At 41.5% G+C, this 27,434-nt stretch overlaps 2 protein-coding genes across 20 annotated transcripts in view; both read left to right on the top strand.

Annotated features, from left to right (window-relative positions):
• Col4a3 (collagen type IV alpha 3 chain) overlaps window positions 1-20,780 on the top strand; it is a 132,039-nt gene extending 111,259 nt beyond the window's left edge. The window contains exons 42-52 of the mRNA XM_028874137.2: window positions 2,670-2,855; window positions 3,339-3,469; window positions 7,594-7,666; window positions 9,490-9,561; window positions 9,650-9,775; window positions 10,589-10,687; window positions 13,979-14,191; window positions 14,794-14,971; window positions 15,079-15,193; window positions 16,689-16,861; window positions 17,868-20,780. Of these exons, the coding sequence (XP_028729970.1) occupies window positions 2,670-2,855; window positions 3,339-3,469; window positions 7,594-7,666; window positions 9,490-9,561; window positions 9,650-9,775; window positions 10,589-10,687; window positions 13,979-14,191; window positions 14,794-14,971; window positions 15,079-15,193; window positions 16,689-16,861; window positions 17,868-17,952 (1,451 nt within the window). The 3' untranslated portion in view covers window positions 17,953-20,780. The remainder of the gene's footprint in view (window positions 1-2,669; window positions 2,856-3,338; window positions 3,470-7,593; window positions 7,667-9,489; window positions 9,562-9,649; window positions 9,776-10,588; window positions 10,688-13,978; window positions 14,192-14,793; window positions 14,972-15,078; window positions 15,194-16,688; window positions 16,862-17,867) is intronic.
• Window positions 20,781-24,157: 3,377 nt separating this feature from the next.
• The window catches only part of Mff (mitochondrial fission factor), a 29,278-nt gene continuing 26,001 nt past the window's right edge, over window positions 24,158-27,434 (top strand). For 8 of the 19 annotated variants that reach the window (XM_028874127.2, XM_037210209.1, XM_037210214.1 and 5 more), the window contains exon 1: window positions 24,168-24,345. The gene's annotated coding sequence lies outside the window, so the exon portion shown is untranslated. Of the gene's footprint in view, window positions 24,346-27,434 lie in introns of all 19 variants that reach the window. The other 11 variants (XM_037210212.1, XM_037210218.1, XM_037210211.1 and 8 more) reach the window with 4 other exon arrangements.

Below are 27,434 nucleotides of genomic sequence, written 5' to 3'. Positions count from 1 at the left end.
AGGAATGAATCCAAATCTGTGACCTGGCTTTGGGGATTTCCTTCTGTGAAAGTTTTTAAAGAGTAAAAAGAATCTGCATGTCTTTGTTTTGCTGCTGTTGTTAGTTGGTTATTTTGATGACTCGACTCCTAAAAGCATGCAGGTGGGGTTGACTTGCCTGTGAGCATCCTTCCCTGTTGAGATACAGTGGTGATGCTGCCCTTTCTCACTTGGACTCCCCGCCCCTGCACTGAGCTTGGGATTCATGTTATTGTTTGTCAAGGGCTACCCTGTACCTCCCTCAACATCTGAGACATGACATGTTTAACGACTTCTCAAGGTCTAGGCATTTTTTTTTTTTTTGACAGACCACAGGCGTGCCTCTCTCAAGCTAGTGTCGTAGGATAAACAGACTCTTTGAACTCTTTCCCATTTTGTAGAGAAAGAAGCCAAGACAGACAGCTGGGTGTTTGTGCTTTTTAATGTTCTTTCTTAGCCTCGTGTCCTATGTATAGGAGTATTTCAAGGTGGCAATCCCACTTTATTCATAACAGTTGTTGCTATGAGAACCTGCAGAAGATAGGTTGATGGCCTGGAGTTGGAGTGTAAGGCAGACAGGAGTTGCTGTCTCCGCCTTGTTTCTCAGTGACTTGATTGTCCTTTTGGTCAATCTCAGAGCTCACACCTCCCAGCAGAGCCTTCCAACCCTGATGAACAGGGAGCCTTTCCCTCCTCTCAATGTCTGGCAGTAGAAATGTAGGCAAAAGAAAAGTTCCTGTTCATATTGTCAGGCTCAGCTCAAAACTTACTGGAAGGAAAGGCTGTGTTTGCATTGCTTTGCATTCGACTGCAAATAAAATTTCAAAAAAAAAAATCACACCTTAGACAAACTAACAAAAGCTTTAAAAATAACCAACAGTACCGTCATGTAAGTGATCGCTCACCTCAACACTTCTGGGATAACAAAACATGAAGAGTCCTTTGAAACTTGGAATATGTGGATTGGTTCAATTAGTTTATTCTCTCACATCCTTAAGAGAACTCATATTAGGCCACGAGGAATAATTTTAACAAAACTGTAATGTAAAACCCACAACGTAAGTATGTGAGGTCATTGCTGAACAGAGACAATGCTACCGAGCCAGAAACATGCCTTCTCATCCCTGTCTTTAACAGCACAGATTACAGGCACTACAGATTAAAGGACGTGAATACAGAAAGGACCACACCTTCATCAGTTTGATTCTCTTTATCACCCCAGGTCTTTCCTATCCAACAGTGTCCCACCCACAACTTTTCTCCAGTCTCCAGCCTCACTCTCACTTCTACATTCATGCCATTTACTCTCAGGAATAGCCCCGAGGTGGGCTGGAGAGATGGCTCAGAGGTTAAAAAGCACTTGCTGCTCTTGCAGAGGACGTGGGTTCAGTTCCCAGCATGCACATAACTGCTCACAACCACATGTAACTCCTGTCCCAGGAGATCGGATGCCCTCTTCTGGCCCCTCTGGGCACCAGGTGCATACAGGGAGCACATACATACATATAGACAAAGCACTCATACACTTAAGATATAAAATACATAAGCCATTTTTAATTAAAAAAACAGATAGGAAGGAGGAGGAAGATTGTTTTTAATCATACTACATCTTTTATCCAGGAATGTCAAAGCACAATTTCTTGAAGGTTTTCTGAGATAACAAATAATACATGGTACTAAAGCTGTGACCTTTCTGGGGTCTTCTTTCATACCTCTTGTCATGTTTATCCCTCCTAGACAGTGTCACAGCCATGGGGAAGATTTAGCCAGGAGACTGAGCAGGATTGTACCTTCCTCTGTGTCTACAAGGGCAACAATTCAAAGCACACATCACTATCCTGAAGTTTAGCTTTCCTCTGCTCTATTTGATTATCTGTAAATAAATAATGTCACTATAAAGGTCGCCAAATAATACCTGTGGCTCACATCTGCCTGATACTTTAGATCTTATATCATGCCTTTTGTCTATATGTTACATGTTTTTTTGTTTTTTAGGGTTTTTTTTAAGAACTGAGCTATGGAAGATATATTTTTACTTTTAAAATAAAACAAAGAAAGAACTGGGAGATAGCTCAGTCAGTATGAAGTATGCAGTATCTGTAATATCAGCACTTAGGAAGGATGAGACATGCAGATCCCTGGAATTTGACAGTCAGCTACTCCAGCCAAATCAATGATCTCTAAGTTCACTGAGAGAGCACACACGCACGCGCACACACACACACACACACACACACACACACACACACACACACACATACACTACAACAGAGTTTTGTAATAGTGTAGTGATTTTTGCCTAGATCCAGACCTAGTCTGAGGAAGATCTGTTTTTGTTCTTCCTCTTTTTTTTTTTTTTTTTTTTTTTTTTTTTTTTTTTTTTTGGTTTTTCGAGACAGGGTTTCTCTGTGTAGCTTTGCGCCTTTCCTGGGACTCACTTGGTAGCCCAGGCTGGCCTCGAACTCACAGAGATCCACCTGCCTCTGCCTCCCCAGTGCTGGGATTAAAGGCATGCGCCATGACCGCCCGGCCTTTCTACCTCTTTTTTAAAAAAAGAAAATAAATTATGAATTTTACCATCTTTAAAGGAAGTGCCTACGTTACTGAAGCTAACCACAAACTGTACCCCAAACGAGCTTTCTTCTTTGCAGGTATCAAAGGAGACAAAGGAGCTTCCGGCTTGCCTGGCCTCCCTGGCAGGAAGGGGTCCATGGGAGATGCTGGACCTCGAGGACCCCCCGGCATCAGTGGGCTCCCAGGACCACCAGGTCTACCTGGGGCAATTGTCCCTGGCCCAAAAGGAAACAGAGGTCTTCCTGGCCCAAGAGGAAGTCCAGGTAGAGAGTTTCCTGTCACACATTGGAATGAAAGTCACATTTGACCACAGAGGTGTTCGTCCTCACATTAACCTCATAGGTTCTCTTTTTGCTCTCTGTTTTCTTCATCCTTTGCATATCCCTGACTCTCATGTGCAGTGAGTTGGTGGTGGTGTTGAGGGACAGAGGCCTGGGCAAAAGATTAGTAGATTTAGTTAAGTCTCCTAAAGTCTCCTCTGTTGTTGAGCATGTACTATGTATGCATCAGGCTGGATGCTTCCCCACAGACTGTCCTTGGGGAGATGTGGTTCCTTCCTGCTTCCCCCCATGCTTCCCTAGCATGCTCTTACTCCATCTCCACCACAGTCCCACCTCACAGCAGCGAAGGGAAGGGTGTTTGAGGCAATAACAAGGTGTGGGGCTTGTATCTCGTTTGAAAGAATCCATGACAGAGCTCTCCAGGACCTCTTACTGGCAACTCTGATGTACTCTTTGTGAATCTAGGGAAGCCAGGGCCCCCTGGACCTCCAGGACTTATCGTAAAAGGCATAAAAGGTGACAAAGGATTTATGGGCCTACCTGGCCCCAAAGGTCTACCTGGAACTGTAGGCGACATGGGCCCACCAGGTCACCCGGTGAGTGTGTAATGTTATTAATACACTTCTGACTTACTGTTGCTATACTGCAGTCATAGTGTATATATCAAATACTGGTCACAGCTGCTCACTATTCATGAACTGTCCAATGAACTCTGGTGAACCAACTGGTGTGCATGATTGGCCGCACCTGAATGCAGCATGTAGTAACTATTGATGACACATCTGTGCAATGATGTGATGCATCCAAGGTCCCACAGAGCCCAGGAAATCAAAGAATCTTAAGGGCTGCAAAGGTTTCATCTCTACAAGGCTTTAACCAATGTATCTATAAGGCATAAACCTCTGACACTTGCTTATGGAAACTCCGAGCTATTCCAGTGGGGAAAAAAAACTAAACACCCAGTAGTTGACAATTGTCCCCAAATGATAGTCATTCTTGTCCTCTATTAATATGCTTTCTAAATGACCTTTGCTATCCTGTAAATATGTCCATTTTCTCCCCATCACATATCACCAATGTTTGAATGTAATTTCGATTTCTTCCTATTATTTTCTACCTGGTTCTAGAAGATTCAGTTTCATTGTTCATCGGCCTTACCTCTCCCCTGAATATACCCCAATTCGACAGTATGTTTCTTTAAAATGAAGCCAGAAGTAGAAAAATTTGCAGAAATAAGAGCTAAGTCCCCCAGTGAGTGGCTTAGGAAGGGGAAAGTATCTCACTGGCCTGAACATTACCATTTTAGGACTTCAACCTAAGATCCCTGTGGGCCACTCAGCTGACTCATGGCCACATTGATAATGACACACTGAGCTTAGAATCAGCTGGCCTCACAAGACTTTTCTTCATAAAATTCTACAATGTTGTTATAGAAATAATCTGCCTTCCCAGTGAGAAATCACTCCACACACTTAGAAATTAATAAAGGAAAGGCTTTTTCTTAGCACATGTTTAGCTCTCGCTAATGCCCATGAGAAGTTTGCCTCCAATAGAAAGTTTTATTAATTTACATACACCTTAGGCTTATAAATTTCACATAAGTTATCATCTAGCTCCCCACCCCCACCCCTGAAAAAAAAAAAACCCAACTCTTAGGTCACGGCTCCAGGTTACACTTTGAACAATTTAAACAGAGACCAGAGACTATAAATCTGGACATTTAGGCAAATGGGAGATGTCCACAACAAAGCTATTGCTAGAATTATTTTAAACACACCAGTGTTGTACTTTCTTCCAAACAGTTTCCAACCCAGGTTCATCTTGGCCAACTGGCAGAATTATGCTTTTCTCAAGAAGAGAACCAGGGACTTTATGACAGGCCAGGACTTAACACTGCTTGCCACCCCATGCTACCTCCTTGAGCATCCTGTTGGAGGCATGTTCTTTGGTGATAAGCCTAAAGGCTGCTCAGTCCTGGTGAACATTTACATCCTAAGCACCATACATCTTGCTTATCTCTAGCAGACCTCATTAGCTACTTATCTTTGGGGTAGTTTGGAGGTAGCACTCCCTCAGCTAGATTCTACTTTATGTGATTAATGTCTCCTACGCAAATTTATTAGTAAATCCTTTATAACACTGATTCTATTACTTCGAGTTTCTCCTATCTTAGTGTTTCTTCCATATTTTCCCTGTCTAGCTTTGTGCTTGTTGGTGTTTGAGATGTAAGTGCAGAACTTTGACATTTACCTCAAAGGATGCCATCCTGTTCTTGTAGGCAGACTCCCGGGCTCCCAGCCCAAGATCTCCTGTTTCTGAGTCTCTCCCTCAACCTCTACCACCTCTCCTGAATTCTCTTAGTGGCTCATTCAGTACACCCACCTCTGTTTCCCTCGGTCTCTTGGAAAGAGGCATTGAATAGATGAGTGTGATTCAATACTCATTATGGAGTGTAACCAGTCACTGTGGTCTAAGGTACTGAGACGTGGCGTTTTCACACTATGTGCTATGAGGACAGGTGGAGGGCTGAAGAAATAGAGGACGAACACCTAATTTCTTCTGTGGAATGTACTCAGGGCCTGGGTCTGAAAAGATACAGACCATTTATCCAGGAGAACAAGAAAAGCAAGGATGAAGGCCGAAATGCCTAAAGACACTGTGTGTGTGAGGGGTCCAACTTGAGGCTGAGGTTGAATGAGAACCCATCCAGATGAGACCAGAGGATTTGAAAGAGGTCAGGTCATGAAGCTCTCATTTACTAGACTAAGAAGCAATACATTACAGCTGGAGAGATGGCTCAGTGGTTAAGAGCACCTGCTGTTCTTCCAGGGGACCTGGGTTCAGTTCCCAGTACCCACATCAGACAGCTCATAACCACTTTGTCTTAGTGTTTTGTTGCTGTGAAGAGAGATCATGACCATGGCAACTCTTATAAAGGAAAATATATAATTGGGGCTGGCTTACAGTTTCAGAGGTTTAGATCATTATCATCATGGTTAGAAGCATGGTGGCATGTGGGTAGACAGGGTGCTGGAGAAGGAGCTGAGAGGTCTACATCTTGACCCAAAGGCAGTAGGAGACTGCCCCACTAAGCCTAGCTTGAGCACATATGAGACCTCAAAGCCCACCTCCACACTTCCTCCACCAAGGCCACACATACTCCAAAAAGGCCACACCTCCTGATAGTGCCACTCCCTATGGGCCAAGCATTCAAACACATGAGTCTTATGCTGGCCATTCCTATTCAAACCACTACACACCTATAACTCCAGCTGCAAGTTATCCAAAACTTCTGGTTTCTGACAACACCTGCCCCCCCCCCTCTCTCTCTCTCTCTCACACACACACACACACACACACACACTTTAAAATTAAAGAATCAGTACATCACTTCTTCATTCAAGAGTGTATGTCAAGTGCCTGTACTAGTTGGAATTAATCCTTTAAATAACTTGCCTATTGTTTTGGTCATTCACTAAGCTTAAAACCTATCTTGATCACCCAACCACTGTGATCAAAGACATGGTGGAGAGAACACATGAAAATACAGAATCTCTATGACCCAACCCACCATCCCACCTCTAATACCCTCATTAGGGGTGACTGTGTGGGTTCAGTGGCGTGAACTATTATTAGGAGTCATGTTAAACTCTTTTAACCTCTTTTGCTATTTGGTTTCTAGAATCTACCTTTTGAGGTATTGTCCTCCTCCATCCAATCTCTAGATGTTACTCATGTACTCTCTGATGCTTTGAAAGTTCTCATTATTAAGCTGATGATCACATCTAAAGTTCTTCCAGGGACACTGACAGACAGAAAATGCAGTCTGTGGACAGGACTTGTCTCAATTCTTTCCATGCTCTTATGGTCATTTCCAGTGGAAAGATGATTCTGTTTGAGGGATGTCCTGACTGGCCCTCTTAACAACTCTCTCCACAAAATATCTCCCTTTCCACCTGAGGGCTGAACCTGGTATCTGACTCCCCTTAGCTGCCTTTCACTAAAGAGAACAGGGGGTTGCCAGAAGCCAAAGTCCCTGATCAGATGGCTCCCTTTCCTCTCTCTCTTCTTTTAACCTCATACCACCCTGTGCCAGCAATTGGACGACTGCCTTTTTCCTCTGGAGGCAGCTCACGCTAAGAAAACCTTTGTTATTCTCAGCACCTTTTTCATGATTTTTGGTTCATTGTTTTCAATAGCATCCCCCTTCCAGTCCCATCTCTGGACAGTGTAGTCCTCTCATCACCCTCATTAGGAGTCGTTTAGAACTCTGCCAGCTTAGCAGAATGACGCTTGGGTACCACAATGGCTCTACTGGTCTTTGATAAAATTACAGGTTCATTCTTCCTGAAACACAGGACTGCCCCATTTCAATGCCTTCAAAGCTATAACAGTATGCACTAATATTAGATGGCAGGTTTGCTCTATGTGCATGTGTGTGTACGTGAGTGCGTGCATGTGTGCGTGTGTGTGTGTGTGTGTGTGTGTGTGCATGTATGTGTGTGTGTGTGTGTTGTTGTTGTTGTTGTTGTTGTTGTTGTTTTAAAGAACTCTAGCAAGTATAAGAGCTATGGGTAGGCAGAATACTAAACTGACAGGTAATTTCACGTTATTCTTATGCAATATGAAGTTCTATCTTTTGCTTAAAAAAATAATCTGTCATGAGTACTGTGTTTTTAAAACTTTGTGGTTCTGCTCTTCCCCTATACTCAAAATACAGGGACCACCAGGTACCCCAGGTCTTCCAGGTCTCAGAGGTGATCCGGGATTCCCTGGATTTCCGGGCATAAAAGGTACTATTTTGACACCATTGCTCTTCCGTACAAATACAGTAACTGCTGGTCAGATCACATTTGTAAAACTGCACATCATGTTTGATGAATTCCTGTGGCCACCAGAGACAGTGAGGAGCAGTATAAACGGGACCTCGGGTGAGGACCTACAAACAGGATTTCAATGTGAGCCCTCCACTAGCATCTGAACCCAGGGGATTGAGATAAAAGCTACGACATAACAATGCAAACTATAGGAAAACTAGAGACAATTGAAATGCTACCTTTGGGAGTTTTAAAATGTATGGGATGAGGACTGGCATACTACATCAATACTCACAGTATTATTTTTAAGTTTTGGCTATCTGCATTTAATTTCATAATTTGGAAAGCTGAAAACATCTAAAACAACAGCCACCAGACCGTTCGTGTGGGCAAAGTGGATTTTTATGCTCAGATTTATGCATTTGTGTTTTATGGGATTTATTTATGTGCAGTTATAGAGACTTAATATTAAATGTACTGTGATGTGCCAGGTGTATTAGAGCATGCTTGTAATTTTAGCACTGGGAAGGCAGTGGCAACAGGATCCCTAGAAGTTCAAGGCTAGCCTGCTCTGCTTTGTGAATTCCAGGCCTTCCAGAGCTATGCAGTGAGATTCTGTCTGGAGATGGGGGTGGCAGCAATGTTGTTGTGTTTTTTTTATTAGCTTCATTGTATAACTGTTCAGTTCCCTGGTATGAGTTTCATAAGAGCAGGGATCTCTTATCACAGTCTGAAGAGATACTAAATAACAATTGTGTCCAACATGAACAAGGCCAAGTTTCCATGAAGGAAAGCTGTTTCTCGGTTTAAAGGAGGACCCAGTGGACTTTAAAAAAAAATCTTCTTACAGTTTCTTCAGACTCCAGACTTTTAGGGAGCAGTTAGCTGAGGATCAATCTTTATGAGTGATTGTGAGGCCTCTCTCTGGATGTGGGTTGGGTGAATGCAGGCAGGCCTTCCTGGGCAAAGTTAATGGCACCTTCTTCCCAAGTCTCAGAACAAAACAGTGGCAGTGTGGAAAAGCACAGAAAGGTGGGTAATTTCTAAAGGAGTCATCAGTTAACTTTTGGAGCAGTAATTATTTTGTTCTATTTTTTTTCTCTGTTTTGCTTTTTTTTTTTTTTTTTTTGAGACAGCCTTGAACTTGCAATCCTCCTGCTTCTGTCTCCCAAGTGCTGGGATTAAAGACCGGCACCACTAAACCCAACCTTACTATATTTCACCTACTGATATCGTATTTAACATTAAAGTATCTTAAGTAATTAGATGTAATGTCTATGTAATTTGTTGTTGTTGTTTTGAGACAGCATCTCTCTGTGTAGTACTGGCTGTCCTGGAACTTGCTATGTTGACCAGGCTAGCCTCAAACTCAGAGATCCACCTGCCCCAGCCTTCTGAGTGCTGGGATTAAAGGCAATGTGCCCAGTCATGTCTGTGCACTTTTAATACTCTTTGAAGGAGTATTTCTCCAAGTCAATGGCTGTTTCTTGGTAACCTTTTATCATCTGTACCAAAGATTATGAATAGAAGTGAAATGTTAACCACTTTGCTACATAAATAAATTTATAGGAGAATTCCTGACATAATGAACTCTTATCTATACAGCTAGGGAAGAAAACTAAATGTAAGAGCTCATCAAGAGGTATTAGTAGGGGTTCAACAGAACCTTGTAACTTACCCCAAATAGTTCATTGGTTCCCAAACTCAAAAAGTGAACTCAGGAACACTTCCCTGTGAATATTAAAATGTAAGGTTTTTTTTTTTCTCTCTGTTTCTTTCTTCCTCTTCCTCTTCCTTAGGAGAAAAAGGTAATCAAGGATTTCCTGGATCAATTGGACATCCAGGACCAGTTGGGCCAAAAGGACCGCCTGGTAAATATAATCTATTTCTCTATTATTCTTCTCTATAAAGAAAGGGTTGTTTCATGAAATCATCTTCTCATTGTGTTTATGTCCATAGGTGGACGTGGAAAACCTGGCACACTTAAGATCATCTCCCTTCCAGGAAGCCCAGGGCCGCCTGGTCCACCTGGACAGCCAGGAATGAAAGGAGATCCTGGGCCACTGGGACCACCTGGAAACCCAGGTGTGAGACTAGCACCATTGACCTGGATCCTTAGCAAAGGCTGAACAAAGAAAATCTGGAAAGCATTTTGGAAGCAGATGAGAGAACTCCACAGAAAACACTAAACGCTGCAACATTTTGTACAGTCAGTTTAGGACTGGGCTCATTTACCCTTGACCAACAGGAAAAAAAAGAGTTTAGACCCTTGTAAACCCTGTAAGACTCTTGTAACATCTGGACATAGTACCAAGTAGGAAAGAAAATAGACCTTAAAATGCTGTGTTTTGTTTTTATTAGGAGAAAGGTATTATACCTAGCTCCTCTGGCAAATACCAGCTTCTGGGTTTAATTCTTAAATGAATGCCTAACTACACCCAAGTTCTGCACATGTGGACTCGTCTAACAATTTGTACAGCCAAGTGTTAAAGAAAAAATGACTTCCAAGTCTTTCCAGAATACTGATGTTTGGAAATTGAACCTAACCTCTCACATCGTCTTAGCATATTGGAATAGTTCTAAATAGGGCTCTTGTTCTCTTAAGTTTGTCTGAATCACATGAGAGATAAGAAAGGTATTACTTAATGGTTTGATCACTTCATGGGCATTGTGAATTCTGGAATAAAATAAAACAAAACAGCATACACTTTCATATATTCATGGTTTCTTAAGGCCTTCTGGGGACGTTAGTGAACAAACATGCCCATTTGCTCAGGACTAAAGGCCTTCCTGGGATGTCAAACTTGGCTGGCAATACTGCACAAGTCCTCGGGTGGGTGACAGCCTGACCTTTTATTCTAATATGATGACATGTAATACAACTCTCTTTTTGCCTAGGGCCCTGTGGACCAAAAGGTAAACCAGGCAAGGATGGAAAACCAGGATCTCCAGGGCCAGCTGGTGAAAAGGGCAACCAAGGCTCTAAAGGCCAACAAGGTAAAAGCCCAGCTTGCCTACCTTGCTAAAGCAGTATTGTCTCACTGTTTAGAGAAGACTCATTTATACGTGTGAGTGCAAGAAAGTGATTATTCTGGGTCTTTCGATTAGTACTATTGTTCAGATCAGAAAAAAGGCAGGATGCCATCTGTTCATTTGGAAGAAGAAAGAGTCATTAATGACTGAAATACACTGTCCATTTTGCCCTGGGCAGATGTTCTTTTCATTTTTAGCCAAGCTGTAAATCTTTGGCTAAGGACAAATAGAGCTGGTGAGGCACTAGTTAGTATCCTATTCTCAGAAAGGCGAATTGTTCTTTAATTACCTACAGGTGTTATATTGACTAATAATTTCTTATAGGAGTATTACAACCTGGATCAGCATGGTGGCTCTTCAGTGACAGGGTCCTAAGTGGGAGGGCCAGGAGATCAGAAGATAAGAAGATAGGAAAGTTTGGGATTGGGAAGTCTTGCACAAGCTACGTCTTATGCCAGGCAAGCTGGTTAAGAAGTACACCATTTGATGTGCTATTTGCAGGGAAGAAAGGGAACTGTAGCCAGAAGTTTTCCTGTGTCCCGCCACGTCTGCAGCTGCTCAGACCCCAATAAATACACAGAGGCTTACATCAATTATGAACTGAATGGCCTATGACTCAAGCTTCTTTCTAGCTAGCTCTTATATCTTAAATTAACCCATTTCTATAAATCTATACTTTGCCATGTAGCTCATGGCTTACTGGTATCTTTACATCTTGCTTCTCCTGGCAGCAGCTAATAGTGTCTCCTCTGTTCTCTGTCTTTCTCCTTCTTCTCTCTCTAGTTAGAATGTCCCACCTAGCTTCATTCTGCCTCACCATTGTCCAAACAGCTTTATTTATCAGTCAGAGCAACACATATTCATGCATACAAAATGACATCACCCATCAATGCAAATGGACTAGACATTGTTGATGTATTGTTGCATATATTGTATATAGTTATTGTACTTATTGTACACAGTTTTTCTTATATTAGTTATAACTTTTTTATTTTTTATCAGACCAAAAAAGGAAGAAATGTGGTGATATTCTATTTGTGATTTAATAAATAAAGCTTGCCTGGAGATCAGAGGAATGGGACCAGGCATTATAAGTAAACAAAGAAGTCATGCAATGTTACCACATGCCTTTAATCCTATCACTTAGCAGGCAGGATCTCTGTGTGTTCAAGACCACACTGGAAACAGAGCCAAAACTAGTTAACCATGGAGGTCTGTAGGTCTGTATAGACAGATAGTAAGTGATGGAGCTATGTAGGAAGAGGAAGTGATGTAGCTGAACAGAGAGAACAAATCAGATGGCAGAACAGGGTTATTTGATCTAGTGTTGCTGGGAATCTACATTAGAGGACATCCACTCATTTGATTCCATTCATACTGTGTTTTTGTAAATGGTTCTATTAATTTATACACCTTAATTACCAAAGCTGGATTTTATAATGAGGTGAGAGCAAGCATTGAATACTACAAATCAAATTTGTTAGAAACTGATTAGTGAGTAGTTAAATGCAATAGACACATAGGATACTACAAATCAAAATGTGCTGGGAATTGATTAACGAGTAGTTAAATGCTATAGAGGCCTCATTGGAATGATACAAAGATTCAAGTTTAGATCTGTAGAGATGCAGAATAGTCTTGTATAGTGCACATGAGCATGAATCTTTTGTTGGGGATGAGACAGAGTTTCTCTGTGTGTAGTTCTGGCTGTCCTGGAACTCACTTTGTAAACCAGGCTGGCCTCAAACTTGAAGAGATGCGCCTCGTGAGTGCTGGGATTAAAGATGGCATGAGCATGAAATCTTACCTCCAGTTTCTGTCCTGCTCAGCTAATCATTTTACAGTTACCATGGAGACACTAGAATGTATCTTCTGCTTAAGGTCCATATTAGTTACTTTTGTATCGCTGTGATAAACATCCTCAAAAGAGGCAACTTAAGGGAGGAAAGACTTGTCACCAGTAGGACAGGCACAGGGGTGAGAACACCCTGTGACAACAGAAGCAGTTCTCACCTCTGGCTGGGTCAGCAAGCAGAGAAAACAGGAATTACTAGCAGGTAAAATCTGGAGAGACCAACCACGAGTGACTACTTCTACCAGTCAGACCCCGCCTCCTAAGGATCCACAGCCTTTAAAACAGTGCGGCAAGCCAAGGAAGGGCTGGGCGTTCAAACCAGAAGCCTCTCAGCATCACTTCAGATTCAAACCCTAACAGGGCCAATTATAGCCCCCTGTGAATAAGAGCAGAGGACGGGGAACATAAAGAATGAGTCTGCTTCCTGTGCAGTAAAGCCAAGGTCATGGTGGACTTGTGAAGACTCCAAGGAAGGGAGGGAGGGACAGGAAGAAGGGGGAGAATGGAATACTCACCCGGTCTCATATAGAGAGTGACAGAGGCGAATCAAAGTTTTACATAATTGTTTTCTGGATTTGCCAAAAGCTTAATGTTTATTATCTACTTGAATAGCTTTACAAGTTGTGGGTATTTTATTTGATTCTATGCTCCCCATTCACACACATTGTAAGCCAAGCCATTCACTCATTTGTACAAAATGTCGGTGAGGATTACCAAACCAAATGCAGGACACTATGCCAGACATCCCAAGGGAATTCAAAGATCAAAAAAGACCTGATCTCAAAAACCTCAAGATGCCTGCAAGTATCTGTGAAAAGATGCATCCTGTGATAGACTGGCTAATATTTAATATTATTTTTCCATTGTATCAGTTATAAGGATATAAGGAATGTAGAGGAGGAAAGATTTATTTTGGCACTTGGATTCAGAGGGGTCAGTCCATGGTTGTTTGGCTCTATGCTTGGATGCCGTGTGGTGGAAGAGCGTTGTGCATTGCATGGAAGACAGAGAGCAGGGAAAGCTGGATGGAAGGGGCCAGGGCAAGATACAGTATCCAAGAACAAACCCCTACTTCCTACCTCTCCCCAACTCCCAATAAAGCCATCATCTGTGAACCCATCAAGGAATCAATCCATTCATTAGGCCAGAACCCTCATGATATAAATCATCTCTAAAAACTCCTCCACAGACACACCCAGGTATGTCTTACTAATCTCCTCAGTGGTTCTTACCCTCTCTTGATAATTAAACCACCCTAGCCATGTTATAGCCCATCCTTCCCTAAGATTCCTTTTCATATTTGAGGCTTACCAGCCACATAGACTCATGTAAAGTAGTACTTTGGGAAACAAGTTTGAGAGTCTGGTCATGATGTGACATGTATAATTTGTTTTTCAAAGGACCACCTGGACTGAACGGATTACCAGGCTTAAAGGGAAAACCTGGAGACAGGGGAACAGCTGCCTCTGGGACAAGAATGCAAGGGTTTGTCTTCACCCGACACAGTCAAACCACAGCTGCTCCTTCCTGTCCCGAAGGAACACAGGCACTCTATAGCGGGTTTTCTCTTCTTTTTGTACAAGGCAACGAACGTGCGCATGGACAAGACCTTGGTAAGGTTCTAGTTCCCAGTCACTTTATGATGCAGATTGTAAAATATTTATGGACAGGAGCTTCCTCTGAAGGTCACTGTAAACAATGTAAGCTTCTTCTGGTGCGTTTGAGAGAAAACAATTGTGGCCCATGGTTTAATTTTCATCCTGATGTATAAACTGCTAGAAAGAGCCCAGCTAGGTTGGCCAATGCCAACACTTTTCGCCTCAACCATCTGTCTTTTGTTAATCCTCAAATTAATCTTTTCGAAAACTTCCTCTGGGTGTTAGCTATCGTGAATACCTGGAAATACTTGATGCAGAGACATTGTCCCAACTGAACATCAGGCCCTAAGTTCTATCCAAGCCGGTTAGAAAAAGCTACAGGAAACATTCTTGATAGGGGGGAATCTGTTTACCCATGTGGGGCTCTGACTTTCATCATTCCTAAAGCTTTACAATACCACATTTTGCAAATAATTCTTTTCTATTGTTTTTCTTTGTCTTTTTTTTTTTTGTCCAGTTCTGTCACTGGCTATGTGATAATTAACCTGTGTCTAAATAATGATACTCAAAATAACTTTAATTTACTGGAAGTGACACTCAGCTTCATGTTTTATTAGGCACTCTGGGCAGCTGCCTGCAGCGATTCACCACAATGCCATTCTTATTCTGTAACATCAATAATGTATGTAATTTTGCATCACGGAATGATTATTCATACTGGCTGTCAACACCAGCTCTGATGCCAATGAACATGGCTCCAATTACTGGCAGAGCTCTCGAACCTTATATTAGCAGGTAAAAACTCAATCCCTTCATTTTGTAAAAGGACCAAGTGGATCACTTCACTTGTTAAGCATGTAAGGGTAGAAAGTGGCTGTCATACTATCGGTTTCATTCTACAGATGTACCGTCTGTGAAGGTCCTGCGATGGCCATAGCTCTTCACAGCCAAACCACTGCTATCCCTCCATGTCCCCATGGCTGGGTTTCTCTCTGGAAAGGTTTTTCCTTCGTTATGGTAAGGGAAAAAAGACATATCACATTTGAAGTAATAATTATTCCCTATAGAATCTTGTACTGTGCTGAGAAAATGTGGGCTCCTATCTGCTAATGTGTGTAATACGTCATTGATGCTTGACAATCTGAAAATACTTTTAGAGAGCAACTTTGGGCCTGGGGACCAACTCAGATGCTCGTGTTTACCTTGCATGCACAAAGTCCTAGGTTCCATTCCTCAGCAGTACATAGAACTGAGGTAGGGGCAGGGGGATTGAAAGTTCAAGGTCATCCTTGGCTACACATCAAGTTTGAGGCCAGCTTGGGTTACCAAATAAAAAAAACCCAGTCTCAATAAATAAAAACATTAACAACAGAAGAGTGACAACTTTGGTACTGTTGATAAGTAGTGGAACACTGAAAAATAAGGGACAGCAAGATGCCTCGGGGGTAAAGGCACTGCCACCAAGGCTGGTGACCTGAGTTCAATCCCTAAGGTGGAAAGAGAATCAGCTTCGCCAAGCTGTCCTCTGACCTCTATACATTTGCAGTGGCATGTGTATACACACACACACACACACACACACACACACACACACACACACACCAAAATAAACAAATGTAATTTACAATTCTTAAATAGACATCTCAGGAGATTTTCCACAAACCCCTAACTGTAGCATTCAAATGAGAAGTAGCTACTCTTTAATGGAAGTGGAATGCCTATTTTTTCTTTTTTTTTTTTTTTTTGTGATGGTTTCCTTACCTACATTGTCTGTAATGCTTATAATAACCAGAGGAATACTTTTTTAGCATTTGTGGATTCATAAATAAAAATGGAGCTATTTTCTTAAGGTATCATGATTATGAGGTGACAAAATCTGCCTTGTACCATGCCCCTCTGATGCTCCTAAGAAGCTGAGAATGGGGAGGAGCCTCTTAAGAAAAGCCCTGACATTAGTGCTAAACTCAGGATATGGATCGACTACCAACAGTGCTAGTACAGGGCTGTGTATTGTCACTATTCACATTCTGCATAGCCTTGTTATTACATATCATTCCCCCTTCTTCACTCACAGCTGTCCACTCAATCAGTCATTAATTAAAAAACTATATTGAACGCCCATAATGAGCCCCAACTGGTCTGGGCAGTAAGGATAGCAGGGATCATGCTCTTCTCATGGAGCGTCTATCCCAGTGGTAAAGATGGACAATAGGTAAAATAAGAAAACAATAGTAGCCATGGACCTAAGTGCTGACACATGTATTGAGAGATAAGGTAAGAGAGCTCACAGCTCTCACTTGTCTTTGGATGATTGTATCTCTTCCTAAGATGCCCAGAGTGTTAGCAAATCTGGACAAAACAGAAGAAATTTCTTTTTAGTAGTTTGGTTTGGTTTGGTTTTCTATTCCTGATGTTTTATATTACTGCTCCCTACCCACCTGAAAAATGTGGAAAACTTGCATTTGAACTCCAGTGGATAATGTTTTACATTGAGATCTTTGTGTTGTGATAGTTCACAAGTGCAGGCTCTGAGGGTGCTGGGCAAGCACTGGCATCACCTGGCTCCTGCCTGGAGGAATTCCGAGCCAGTCCGTTTATAGAATGCCATGGACGGGGAACCTGTAACTACTACTCAAACTCCTATAGTTTCTGGCTGGCTTCATTAAACCCAGAAAGAATGTTCAGGTAACTATGCAATGCCAGCCTTAATCTGATGACTCGACTGTAGAACTGTTCAAAGGCTGCCTATATCTGCTTTTTTATTTTTACCTGCATATGGATGTACTTGCATTAACTCTCTCATCCCAGCTAATAAAATTCTGTCTATCTTAATACTTGCAAGTTAGAGGTATTTTGAACTCAACAAATGGGCTCTATTTCTCACTGTGTCAGTAAAGAACAAATATATACATGATTTTGTCATCACTAAATATATTCAACACATATATGAATTTATAGTAAATTACTTAATAAAAACTATAAACAGACATTTTCTGTCTCTACCACCTAGTCCCAAATAATCACTCAGAGGCTTAATATTACTTATAAATGTTTATCTGGTAGCTCAGGCTTGTTACTAGCTAGCTCTTACACTTAAATTAACCCATATTTCTATTTATGCTTTGCCACATGGCTCATGGCTTGTTACCTCACTTTTTACACATACAGCTTGTTAGGTGGCTGGCTGGCTGGTGGCTGTCGTGACTCTGCCCTCCTTCCCATCATTCTCAGTTTGGCTTTCCTGCCTAACTTCCTGCAATACATATTCATAATGTAGGAAAGGATTATTTCACAGCAAAAACACTAGCTGATCTTAAAGTAATGTATTAAACAGCTCATGAGTATTTAAAAGGGAAGGAATAAAAAAACTAAGAAAAAATAACATAATAACAAATAATAAAATAAGCCGGGCGGTGGTGGCGCACGCCTTTAATCCCAGCACTCGGGAGGCAGAGCCAGGCGGATCTCTGTGAGTTCGAGGCCAGCCTGGGCTACCAAGTGAGCTCCAGGAAAGGCACAAAGCTACACAGAGAAACCCTGTCTCGAAAAACCAAAAAAAAAAAAAAAAAAAAAAAAAAAAAAAAAAAAAAAAAACAAATAATAAAATAAAATAAATAACAAAATTCAAAGCAAATTAGGCATTTCCTTTTATCCACAAATCAGTGAGTTCTTTCATTTGTGTTTATTTCAGAAAACCTATTCCATCTACTGTGAAAGCTGGAGATTTAGAAAAAATCATAAGCCGCTGTCAGGTGTGCATGAAGAAAAGACACTGAAGAAATCAAAGAAAATAGAACCACTTTGTTTCCCTCTTAAATAACCAAGTCTTGACTCAGTACAAGCATTTCTTTAGGTCTTTTTTCTCTAACCTTACAGTGTTGTTCGATGAAGATTTGGTAGTGCCAAGTTTCACCACAGCAGAAAGCATTTCACTCAAGTTAATCTGTGCTGTGGGTCTCTAAATATGTGTGGTTTCAAAGTTCCCTGTGGGAAGGCAACAGCTTTCCACAAAACATCACTGAAATCACATTCCACTTGTACCCAAAGCGCTGACTAAATGATGCCTGTGTGGAACTTGAACTACAAGCTAAGAGAGATTTGGTCCAGTGATGTACAATGTGTTCCTTGTCTCCCACTCTTGATCTAAGGTGTTTGGTTTCTTTCCACCTCCTTCCTGAGCCCTAGAGCTAGAGAAGGAGATGGGGGCACACCATGACAAGACCTGGATAGTCAGGCCTGTTGAGTGGTACAGGGCCCAAGAACACAGGATGAATGAGGCTCAAGATGATCCAGGACTCATTTAAATATGCCCAAACCTAGGACCAAAGGAAACCTCCTCAAGGGAATCCTAACAGGCTTGGATATAAAGTATTGTTTTATTTTCTGTTTTGTTGATGATGTCTATGTGCTTGTTCACTGAGCTGATTTTACTATGTCAATAGATTGAAAGGGGGTAAAATGTTTACTCTTAGGGGATTAATTTTTACTAGGATGTTATACACATACATGGAAACATTTCTCTTCACTGTTTTCAATGTACTCACAAGTAACAAGGACACTACTTACTAGGTGTGCACTTTATCCCCATTCCTACAAATACCAACCTTAAAGAATTTCACCAGTAGTTCAATAACCCAGGAAAGAATGAGAGGCACTCGCTGGTTTATCAGACTCCAAACATTTTTCTTTGATCTAAATAGTTTATAACATGGTTTTACAGATTTTTTACCTTTGTTACTTTTCAAACTTTTCCTTTGGAAAACATCACACACACACACACACACACACACACACATGTTTTTATGTTATATATTCTCACCAACCATGTGGAGAGAGACCACTGGGTGAAAACCTTACTGTACACAGCTGCTATATGTCTTAAAACTTGTTTTTAAGTATATTGATACATTCCCAAGTTTACCTAATTCAGGCTAACAAGTATTTTCTTCAGTACCAAGCTATGTCCCATATACTGTGCTGGGGGCGAGGGTGGGAGGTAGTGAGAGAGCCTTGCTTCTGATCTAATCTCAGAGAAGGCAACATATTCCTTGTGTAAAGACTCTCATACATGCAAGACCTCCCCTACACACACACACACACACACAATATTTGAAAAATATTAAGAAAACAGCAACGTTTTTACAAATCCAATAGTTGTGACACTACTTGATGACTCTTAGAGGCCAGGCATTATGAGGCAACGCTTACATTTCTTGATCCACTGAGGTGGAATTGATGGTGCTGATATTTCCGTTCAGGCTGGTGCTGTATCTCAACTACTTTGTATTGGAAAATGTGACCCAAGAACACAGACAAGGGTTGACATCCTTCCCCACTCCCGTGACTGCTGCCAAGACATTTTTATACCTGAACCAAGACGTGCAACATCTCATTTCCATTATGTATTTCACCTAGTTTTCCTACTCAAAAACCATCCTGCTGCCCTAGCTACATTCTTGAAGTAAAAAGAAGGAACTAATCTTGACCAGTGGGGTCTCTGAGTAGTAGCAGCAGCAGCAGCAGCCAGGTGCTTGTTATAAATGCCATAATATGCCAATTCCATAATATTCTAAACCTGCAAAATTAGAAACTGTAGTCGGAAACCAGAAATCTGTGTTTCGTTTTGATGAGAGCCCAAGCTGGCCCCCCCAAATCATCACAATTTTTCTGTCTGCATTTTGTTATAGAAGTTTTCCCCCTGACTCTGGTGCACGCTACTCTCCAGGCAAACACCCAAGAAACTGGCCACAGTCCTTTCACCCTTGCCTCTTTTAAAAATCCACAGGTGACTTTCAGGGTAATCTATTTTACCACCAGACTGGTGCTGATGGCCAACGGCTGCCCTTCATTTGCCCCCTAGGCCTCTTTTTTTCCCTCTTGTACTCTTACCAGTATTTAACTTCTGGGGAAAGACAGGTGATACTGAATGCTTAAATCCCAATGAATCCATTATCAACAGTTACTCAGTCACACTTCCAAGGGTGAGCATTAAAATACAGCCCATGCATATTACTTCCCAGATGTTTATAAGTACATTATAAAGTTATAATGAACTTCATATGTGGCTGGAGAAATGGCTCCATGATTAAGGATGCTGGCTGCTCTGCTGAGGACCAGAGTACACTTCCCAACACCCAGGTCAGGTAGCTTACGTTGTAACTGTAACTCCAGCTCAGAGATCCAGCTGGCCTACAGGGACACCCACACATAGGTGGCATTCACTCGAACAGCCACAGCCACATAAACAAAAATAAATAAGCATTTTTTAACTTGATTCACAAAACGTTTGTTTTAAAATTGGTGCTTCAACTTCAGAATTTCAGTGTGCTAAAACAACAACCAACTTGTCAACTGCTTGTTTTTGCAAGCTAAACATTATTAATTTATTTATAAAAGTATTAAAAATGTTTAAATTTGAGTTTTATTGCTAATTTTACAAAGTTTTCTATATTTCAAATGTAACTTACTACCACTACACTTAATTTAATATTTTCTCTATAACCAAGTTAAATTTATTTAAAATATACTGAATATTTTATGTTGTTATATCTTGACAAAATTATGATATATTACAATGTACTAATATTTCTGTGGCTATAACTAAAGTTCTATTGTTTTGTCAAAATAAAATTGAAAGAACAACTGTATCAGATCTTTGGGTTTTTTATGGAAATAAGTTTATTTGGGTTTATAAAAATAATAGTCACTGTAAAAAACAATAGGCAACTTTGAAGTTAAGAAGAATATCAAAGCTTCTACTGTTTAATATTCATTCTCACTCAAAATAACCATCAAATTAAGACAGTAAATGATAACCATGGTATTTTGAATCTCGATGCCTAAAAAAATAATCTTGCCATAACTGAAAAACAGTAACTGAAGAAAGTCTGTCTGAATTGACAAAAGGAAATATTTGTGGATATGAAACCCTATTAAGATTTGAGTACTAACCGGAAACATCTACTTATGACTACTTTCATGGCTAGAAGTTATCCATCAGGATGAAACTAAATGGATGAGATTATTTGGACGTCTATACTATGAGGCTCTAGATAAAGCCAATGGCAGATTAAGTCATAAACAGAAAGGCCCACAACAATGAGAGAAGACAAGGAAGACCCAGCAAGAATCTATAACAGTAAAGAATCTTTCCACGGGAATAGGAGAAAATGCCTTCCATGCCCCCCACCCCACACCCAACCCTACAGTTTTTTGAAGACTGTACTACACTGTTAGGTACTCTGACAGTCTGTGAAACACTGTCTTGTTTTAATTGACTCAGATGATGCTAGAAGGTAAGTGATAAATCAAGGTTACAGGAGAAGACTTGGGTTTGATAAGTAGATTGTGGATATTTATTTATTTATTTATTTATTTATTTATTTATTTATTTATTTATGTTTCTCGAGACAGGGTTTCTCTGTGCAGTTTTGGTGCCTGTCCTGGATCTCACTCTGTAAAACAGGCTGGCCTTGAACTCACAGAAATCTGCCTGGCTGTGCCTCCCGAGTGCTGGGATTAAAGGCATATGCCACTGCTGCCCAGTGGATCTTTATTTATTTATTTTTAAATAAAGTTATTTCAAAAGACTTTTTTTTCTTTGAAAAGAAAGATCTAGGGACAAAAAAAAAAAAATCAATCGGCAACATTTGAGAAGCGTAAGGCCTAATGGAAACAGTAGGGCCCTCACTTTTTTTTTTTTTTTTTGGTTTTTCGAGACAGGGTTTCTCTGCGTAGCTTTGCGCCTTTCCTGGAGCTCACTTGGTAGCCCAGGCTAGCCTCGAACTCACAGAGATCCGCCTGGCTCTGCCTCCCGAGTGCTGGGATTAAAGGCGTGCGCCACCACCGCCCGGCCCAGGGCCCTCACTTTAAAAGGTCTTAATTGCATATGATCTACCCAGCTTAATCCCTACTTTCCCTAAAGGCACTGCCTTGGAATGACAGAATAATACTTAATCTATACACAAAAAAGAGTGATTTGTCACTGTAAAGTAGGACACAGAACCCACAATAGGCCACTTTGGAATAAAGATTATTTTGAGAGAAAGGCACTTAAAAATTGTAAAATAAAACTTGCATATAAAAGGTAACTTACTTGTACCAGGAGGATGTTGTTCTTTTAGCCACAGTCATGAAGACAGGGCGAGGAAAACACACAAACCAAAAACATCCTAGTTAGACCAACTCTCATCTTCCTAATCCCTTATCCAAATCCCTGGCCCAAATCCCTCTGTCATCTCACATTTTTACAAATTGCTACAACGGCCAGCTTCTGATATAAATTTTGATCCCAGCTGGGCGGTAGTGGCGCACACCTTTAATCCCAGCACTGGAGAGGCAGAGGCAGGCAGATCTCTGTGAGTTTGAGGCCAGCCTGGGCTACAGAGTGAATTCCAAGACAGGCACAAAGCTACACAGAGAAACCCTGTCTCCAAAAACAAACAAACAAATAATAATAATAGCAATAACATAAATAAATAATAAATAAATAAATTTTGGATCCCAAGTGTTTCTTTGGGTCTTCATTTTTCTATCCTCCAACATACAAGCAAAAATTACTAAATAAAAGTTGTATGCTTCTCTCCTATTCACCTACTGTTTTACATCACTTAACTGGTGCCCCACTGAGACTTTAAGAGAGTAAAGGGAAATTTTACTTCTCCTGCACCAATATTAGGAAGGATGCAAGAATGCAATTCAGAAAGCTTGCCAAACTATTTTGAAGGATGATAGCATTTCTGGGGTATCATCTGAGGTTTTGCTTGTTTGGTGTTTTTTTTTTTTTTTTTTTTTTTTTTTTTTTTTTTTTTTGTTGTTATTGTTATTTTGAGAACAGGGTACATTTTGTAGCACTGGCAAACCTAAAACTTTCCCCCATCCTCTTAACTCTGGTTCCTAAGTGTTGTGCTTATAGAAATTAGCCAAAGATTGGCTTTGGAATATCTTTAGATTCAAGACTACATCACTTGAGCAAATACTCTTCCCTTGCACAAGCGATTGAGAGATTTATTCCAGAACCATAGCTCATATCCAAATCTATGTTATACAGAAATGGCTTAGTGCTTGCAGGTAACTTACACACACCCCCACAAAGACTTGAAATTGTCTCTAGATTACATATATTTAAAACAATATGAATATGTTATACTCTATTAGTAGGGAATAACCACAAGGAAAAAAGTGTGTATGTTTGATAAAGATGATGTCATAGGTGTTTGAAATAGATGATGTCACAGGTCTCCTACCCACTACATAGCCGAGGCTGGCCCCGAACTCCTGATCTTCTGCCTCCCAAGTCCCCAGTACAGGGATTTCTAGACTGCTTCACCCGGCTCAACTATGTTATGAACGGATTGAAAGAGAAAAAAATTTTCAACCTTGGTTGGTTGACTCCAAGGATGAGAAACAATGGATAAGGTAGCTAGGTTGTTTATGAAAATCGAGGCACACGTCGTATTTCCTGATCTGGCTTCCAGTTTATTCGTCTGTGAGCGAGCCCGGTTCTTACTTTCCAGCCTTGTTCTTCCAGAGTCGGGAGCCAGAAATTGGGCGATTAGACTTGAAACAGATTTCTGACAGCTGTTATCTTCAAACCCAATTTCTTCCCCTTTTTCTCGGATTCTTAAATTTGTAGGTTTTAGGAAAAATCAAACTTAGAGTGCTGAAGAATTACTCCCAATATTAGATATATATGCATACTCTCGGGCCTCGCACCATATGAATTTTTATTCAGACGGCTCTTTAAAACAGGCTACTAGTTTACCTTGCAAACGCGAGGTTCTTAAAGATCGCGATGTCTACAAATCCCCTAACAGGAATCCAATCTAAGAACTTAAAATGTTTAACCTGGGGTGGGGGGTGGGGGCGGGTGGGAGGTGGAGGGAGCGCTGTGCCCATAACAAAAATGGTTCCTTATCGACGCCTCACGAGCCTGGGCGTAACATCCGCCCTTCCCTTGTCACATGACCCGGAACCTACTTCCGCTACGGATCCAGGAAGGGGCCAGTCCTGGCCGTTCTCGCGTCTGTCCCGGCCCGCCGCGGCCGCTCCGCCGCTGCTTTGCCCGGGCGCCTCGGTGCGCTCGGCCAACGGCCTCTGCGAGCGCTCGCCCGAGCGCCCCGGAGCCGGCGGGCGGCGGCCCTCGCCAGGGACCCTCCAGCGGGCCCAGGGTGAGTGTTGTAGTGTCCCCAAGCGGGGCTCCGGGCCTAGCGCGGCGGCCGTGACACCCGCCTCCCGGGCCGAGCGGAGCGGCCCCGGCCTTGGTCTGTGGTCAGGGTCCTTCCCTGCGATGATCAGGGTCCAGCTTCTTCACCCTCTCTACTTCAGCATCTTGTTCTGTAGAACAAAAGTCGGATTTTACTGGGGGGGGGGGCTGTTAGTTAGAGGTTAGGTAGCGGGAGGAAGCCTGTAAGCTTGGACCTGGGCTTTTTTCGGGCATCTCTTCCTCGGACCCATCTACCTCACAGTATGACCTTGAGCCTGTCGTGTTTGTGGGAGGCCCGGAGCTGACCAAAACATCCTTACTCGCTGGTGGCTCTGCCGGCTCGCTCTTTGGGGTGCCCTCCCAGAGCTGGGCTCCAGGGCCCTTACAGCTCCCGACCTCCGTTTGCAAAAACAAGCCCTTGTTATAAATGCAAAACACAACCATGGACCAGAGGCTTGGCTTGGGAGCAGGGCGCGTTCTCTGGGAAGAGCAGCGCGCTCCCTGAATTGGTGGCACCTTCTAATAGCAGAGGAGTAAAGCTTGAGCCCTGTGGTGCTATGCAGGCCTCCTCCGGGAGACAGTGAATGAGCACCCCCTCCGCCCCGGAGAGAAACACTCTCTCCCTCAGTCCCATGGGCTACTAATGAGATTCCCCAAAGAAAAACCTTCAGGGAAAGTAGGACGATTTAGTCCTAGTTAGTATTCTGAGCTCGCAGTTAGATTGTTTGAGGGGGGTGGGGGAAGGGGTCTGTGTGTCTGTCTGTCTCTCTGTCTCTCTCTCTTTAGTTTCAAGGACTTGTGACTTGAGATAGCTTTTCAGTGGGGTTGTCTGTGGTGTTCCCGAGGATACTTTTTAACTGAAGTGCCGTTCTGGAAGGAACTGTGTGTTGTCTCCCTTCCTGTCCGATAGGGCTACCTCATTTTAGGTTCACAAGATTTTTCTGTCACTCTCTCTTTACTCTTGTGAATTTTTTGTTGTTAATAGATACAGGATTGGGGTTCTTTTTTTATTACTTTTTTGAGTTCTTTATAAATTCTAGATCTGATTCCCCTATCAGCTATACAGCCAACAAAGATTCTGTAGAATCTCCACTCTAATTTGTTCAGAAACTTGTATTTTCTGCAATGCCAATTGCCAGTTCTTGCTATTATGCCCTGGGCTCCTTGAAGTCCTTCGCTATGCCAATGTAGCTTCAAGGTTTTGCCTGTTTTTCTCTAGAAGGATTCGGAGTTTCATTACTTCTTACATTAATGCCTGTGATCCACTTTGACTTAATTTTTTAATTGTTTTGTACTTATATGCATACAGCAAGTTTATGGTTCTAAGCTATTGATTAAATATTTCCTTTAAAAATAGATTTGTGTTTAAGTTAAAGAAGAAATTAAGAGTAATGTGTGGGACCCCAGTGAATTTGGAAAATATTGCTGATGTTTGGATATTGCCTAGAAAATGGATCTGTGGCATCAATTAGAAGTCTAAGGGAGATTTTTTTAATCAAATTATACATCAAGCATGTAGTGATTACCAAGCAGATTCTAAATGACAAAGGCTGTGGAATTAAAGCCTTAGCCCCAAATGAAGTGTGTTTGTTACCAAAGGATATTACCCAAAGTACCAAGTTTCATGAGGAAGAAAAATAATTAGGTCCTCCTCTGCTCTATTGAAACATAAAAACTAAACACTGAGGCAGTAGTCTGCTCTATTGAAACATAAAAACTAAACACTGAGGCAGTAGTATTAAGTCGTTACAGAGAAGTTTTATTTACTTTTGAAATTTAAGTAGTTTAACTACAGGAGACGTTCTCCTTTTGGTGACCACCTTTATGTCCTTGGTCCATGAGTCTTTTCAAAGATTCCTAAGTTACTGTCATAGGATGAAATGTTGGGAACTTTGACATATGCTACTGGAAACAAGAGTGAAATGAGCTAGGAGAACACTGGAGTCTGAGGCAGGAGAGTCAGGGATCCAAGGCCAGTCTGGGCTCCATAGTAAGACCCAGTCTGAAAATAAATAAATAATGAATTGGAATCCAGCAAAGGTTAGGTGGATGTTGGTACATTTTGTGAGATAATGTGGTTTAGCATCTTAACACGTCTTTCTAAGCTTTTCCTATGCTTTAGATCTATAAATGCTTGAAAAGCTCTTCATTTATAACGATGCACAGATATTAATAGAAGTTGCCTAAGGGAACCTAGATGGTGGAAGATAAGATTAGGTGGGACATTTCATTTTCTTTATATGCTTTGCCTTTTTGTTGTGCTTTCTTAGATAAGTCTCACTATGTGGCACAAACTGGCCTTGACCTCTGTCTTTCTGCTTCAGCCTCCTGAGTGTTGGGATTATAGGTATTCACCAGGCATATACATAGAAGAGAGAGAGAGCTCAGCCCCCTCTATATGTTCTTATATATTTTATACAGTGTTTATTTTTGGTTCTGTGGGTTTTTTTTAAATATTTTATTTATTTATTATGTACACAGAGGAGGGTGCCAGATCTCATTAAAGATGGTTGTTAGCCACCATGTGGGTACTAGGAATTGAACTCAGGAACTCTGGAAGAGCAGCCAGTGTTCTTAACCTCTGAGCCATCTCTCCAGCCCGGTTCTGTGTTTTAAAATGAAAATTTAACTGAATTTCCTTACTATATAAAAGATATGTATCTACACATTAGTTTAACTTAAACATATCTTTGACCTTCCAGCTTTCTAGATAAAAGTCTTACTTTACAGTGGTTCGCAACCTTCCTAATGCTGTGACCCTTTAATGTAGTTTCTCATGTTGTGACCCCCAACCATAATCTCAGCACTCAGGAGGCAGGCAGATCTCTGTGAGTTCGAGACTAGCCTGGACTACAGAGCAAGATCCAGGAAAGGCACAAAGCTACACAGAGAAACCCTGTCTCGAAAAACCAAAAGAAAAGAAAATTATTTTGTTACTACTTCATAACTGTAATTTTGCTACTGCTGTGAATCATAATGTAAATACCTGATATCTGAGATGCAACCCCCCCACCCCCGCCCGCCAAGGGGTTACAACCCACAGGTTGAGAACCA

The sequence above is a fragment of the Peromyscus leucopus genome, chromosome 13 (genome assembly GCF_004664715.2).
Source record: "Peromyscus leucopus breed LL Stock chromosome 13, UCI_PerLeu_2.1, whole genome shotgun sequence".
In the NCBI taxonomy this organism is placed as follows: Eukaryota; Metazoa; Chordata; class Mammalia; order Rodentia; family Cricetidae; genus Peromyscus; species Peromyscus leucopus.
This window is presented reverse-complemented; position numbering and strand designations above follow the sequence as displayed.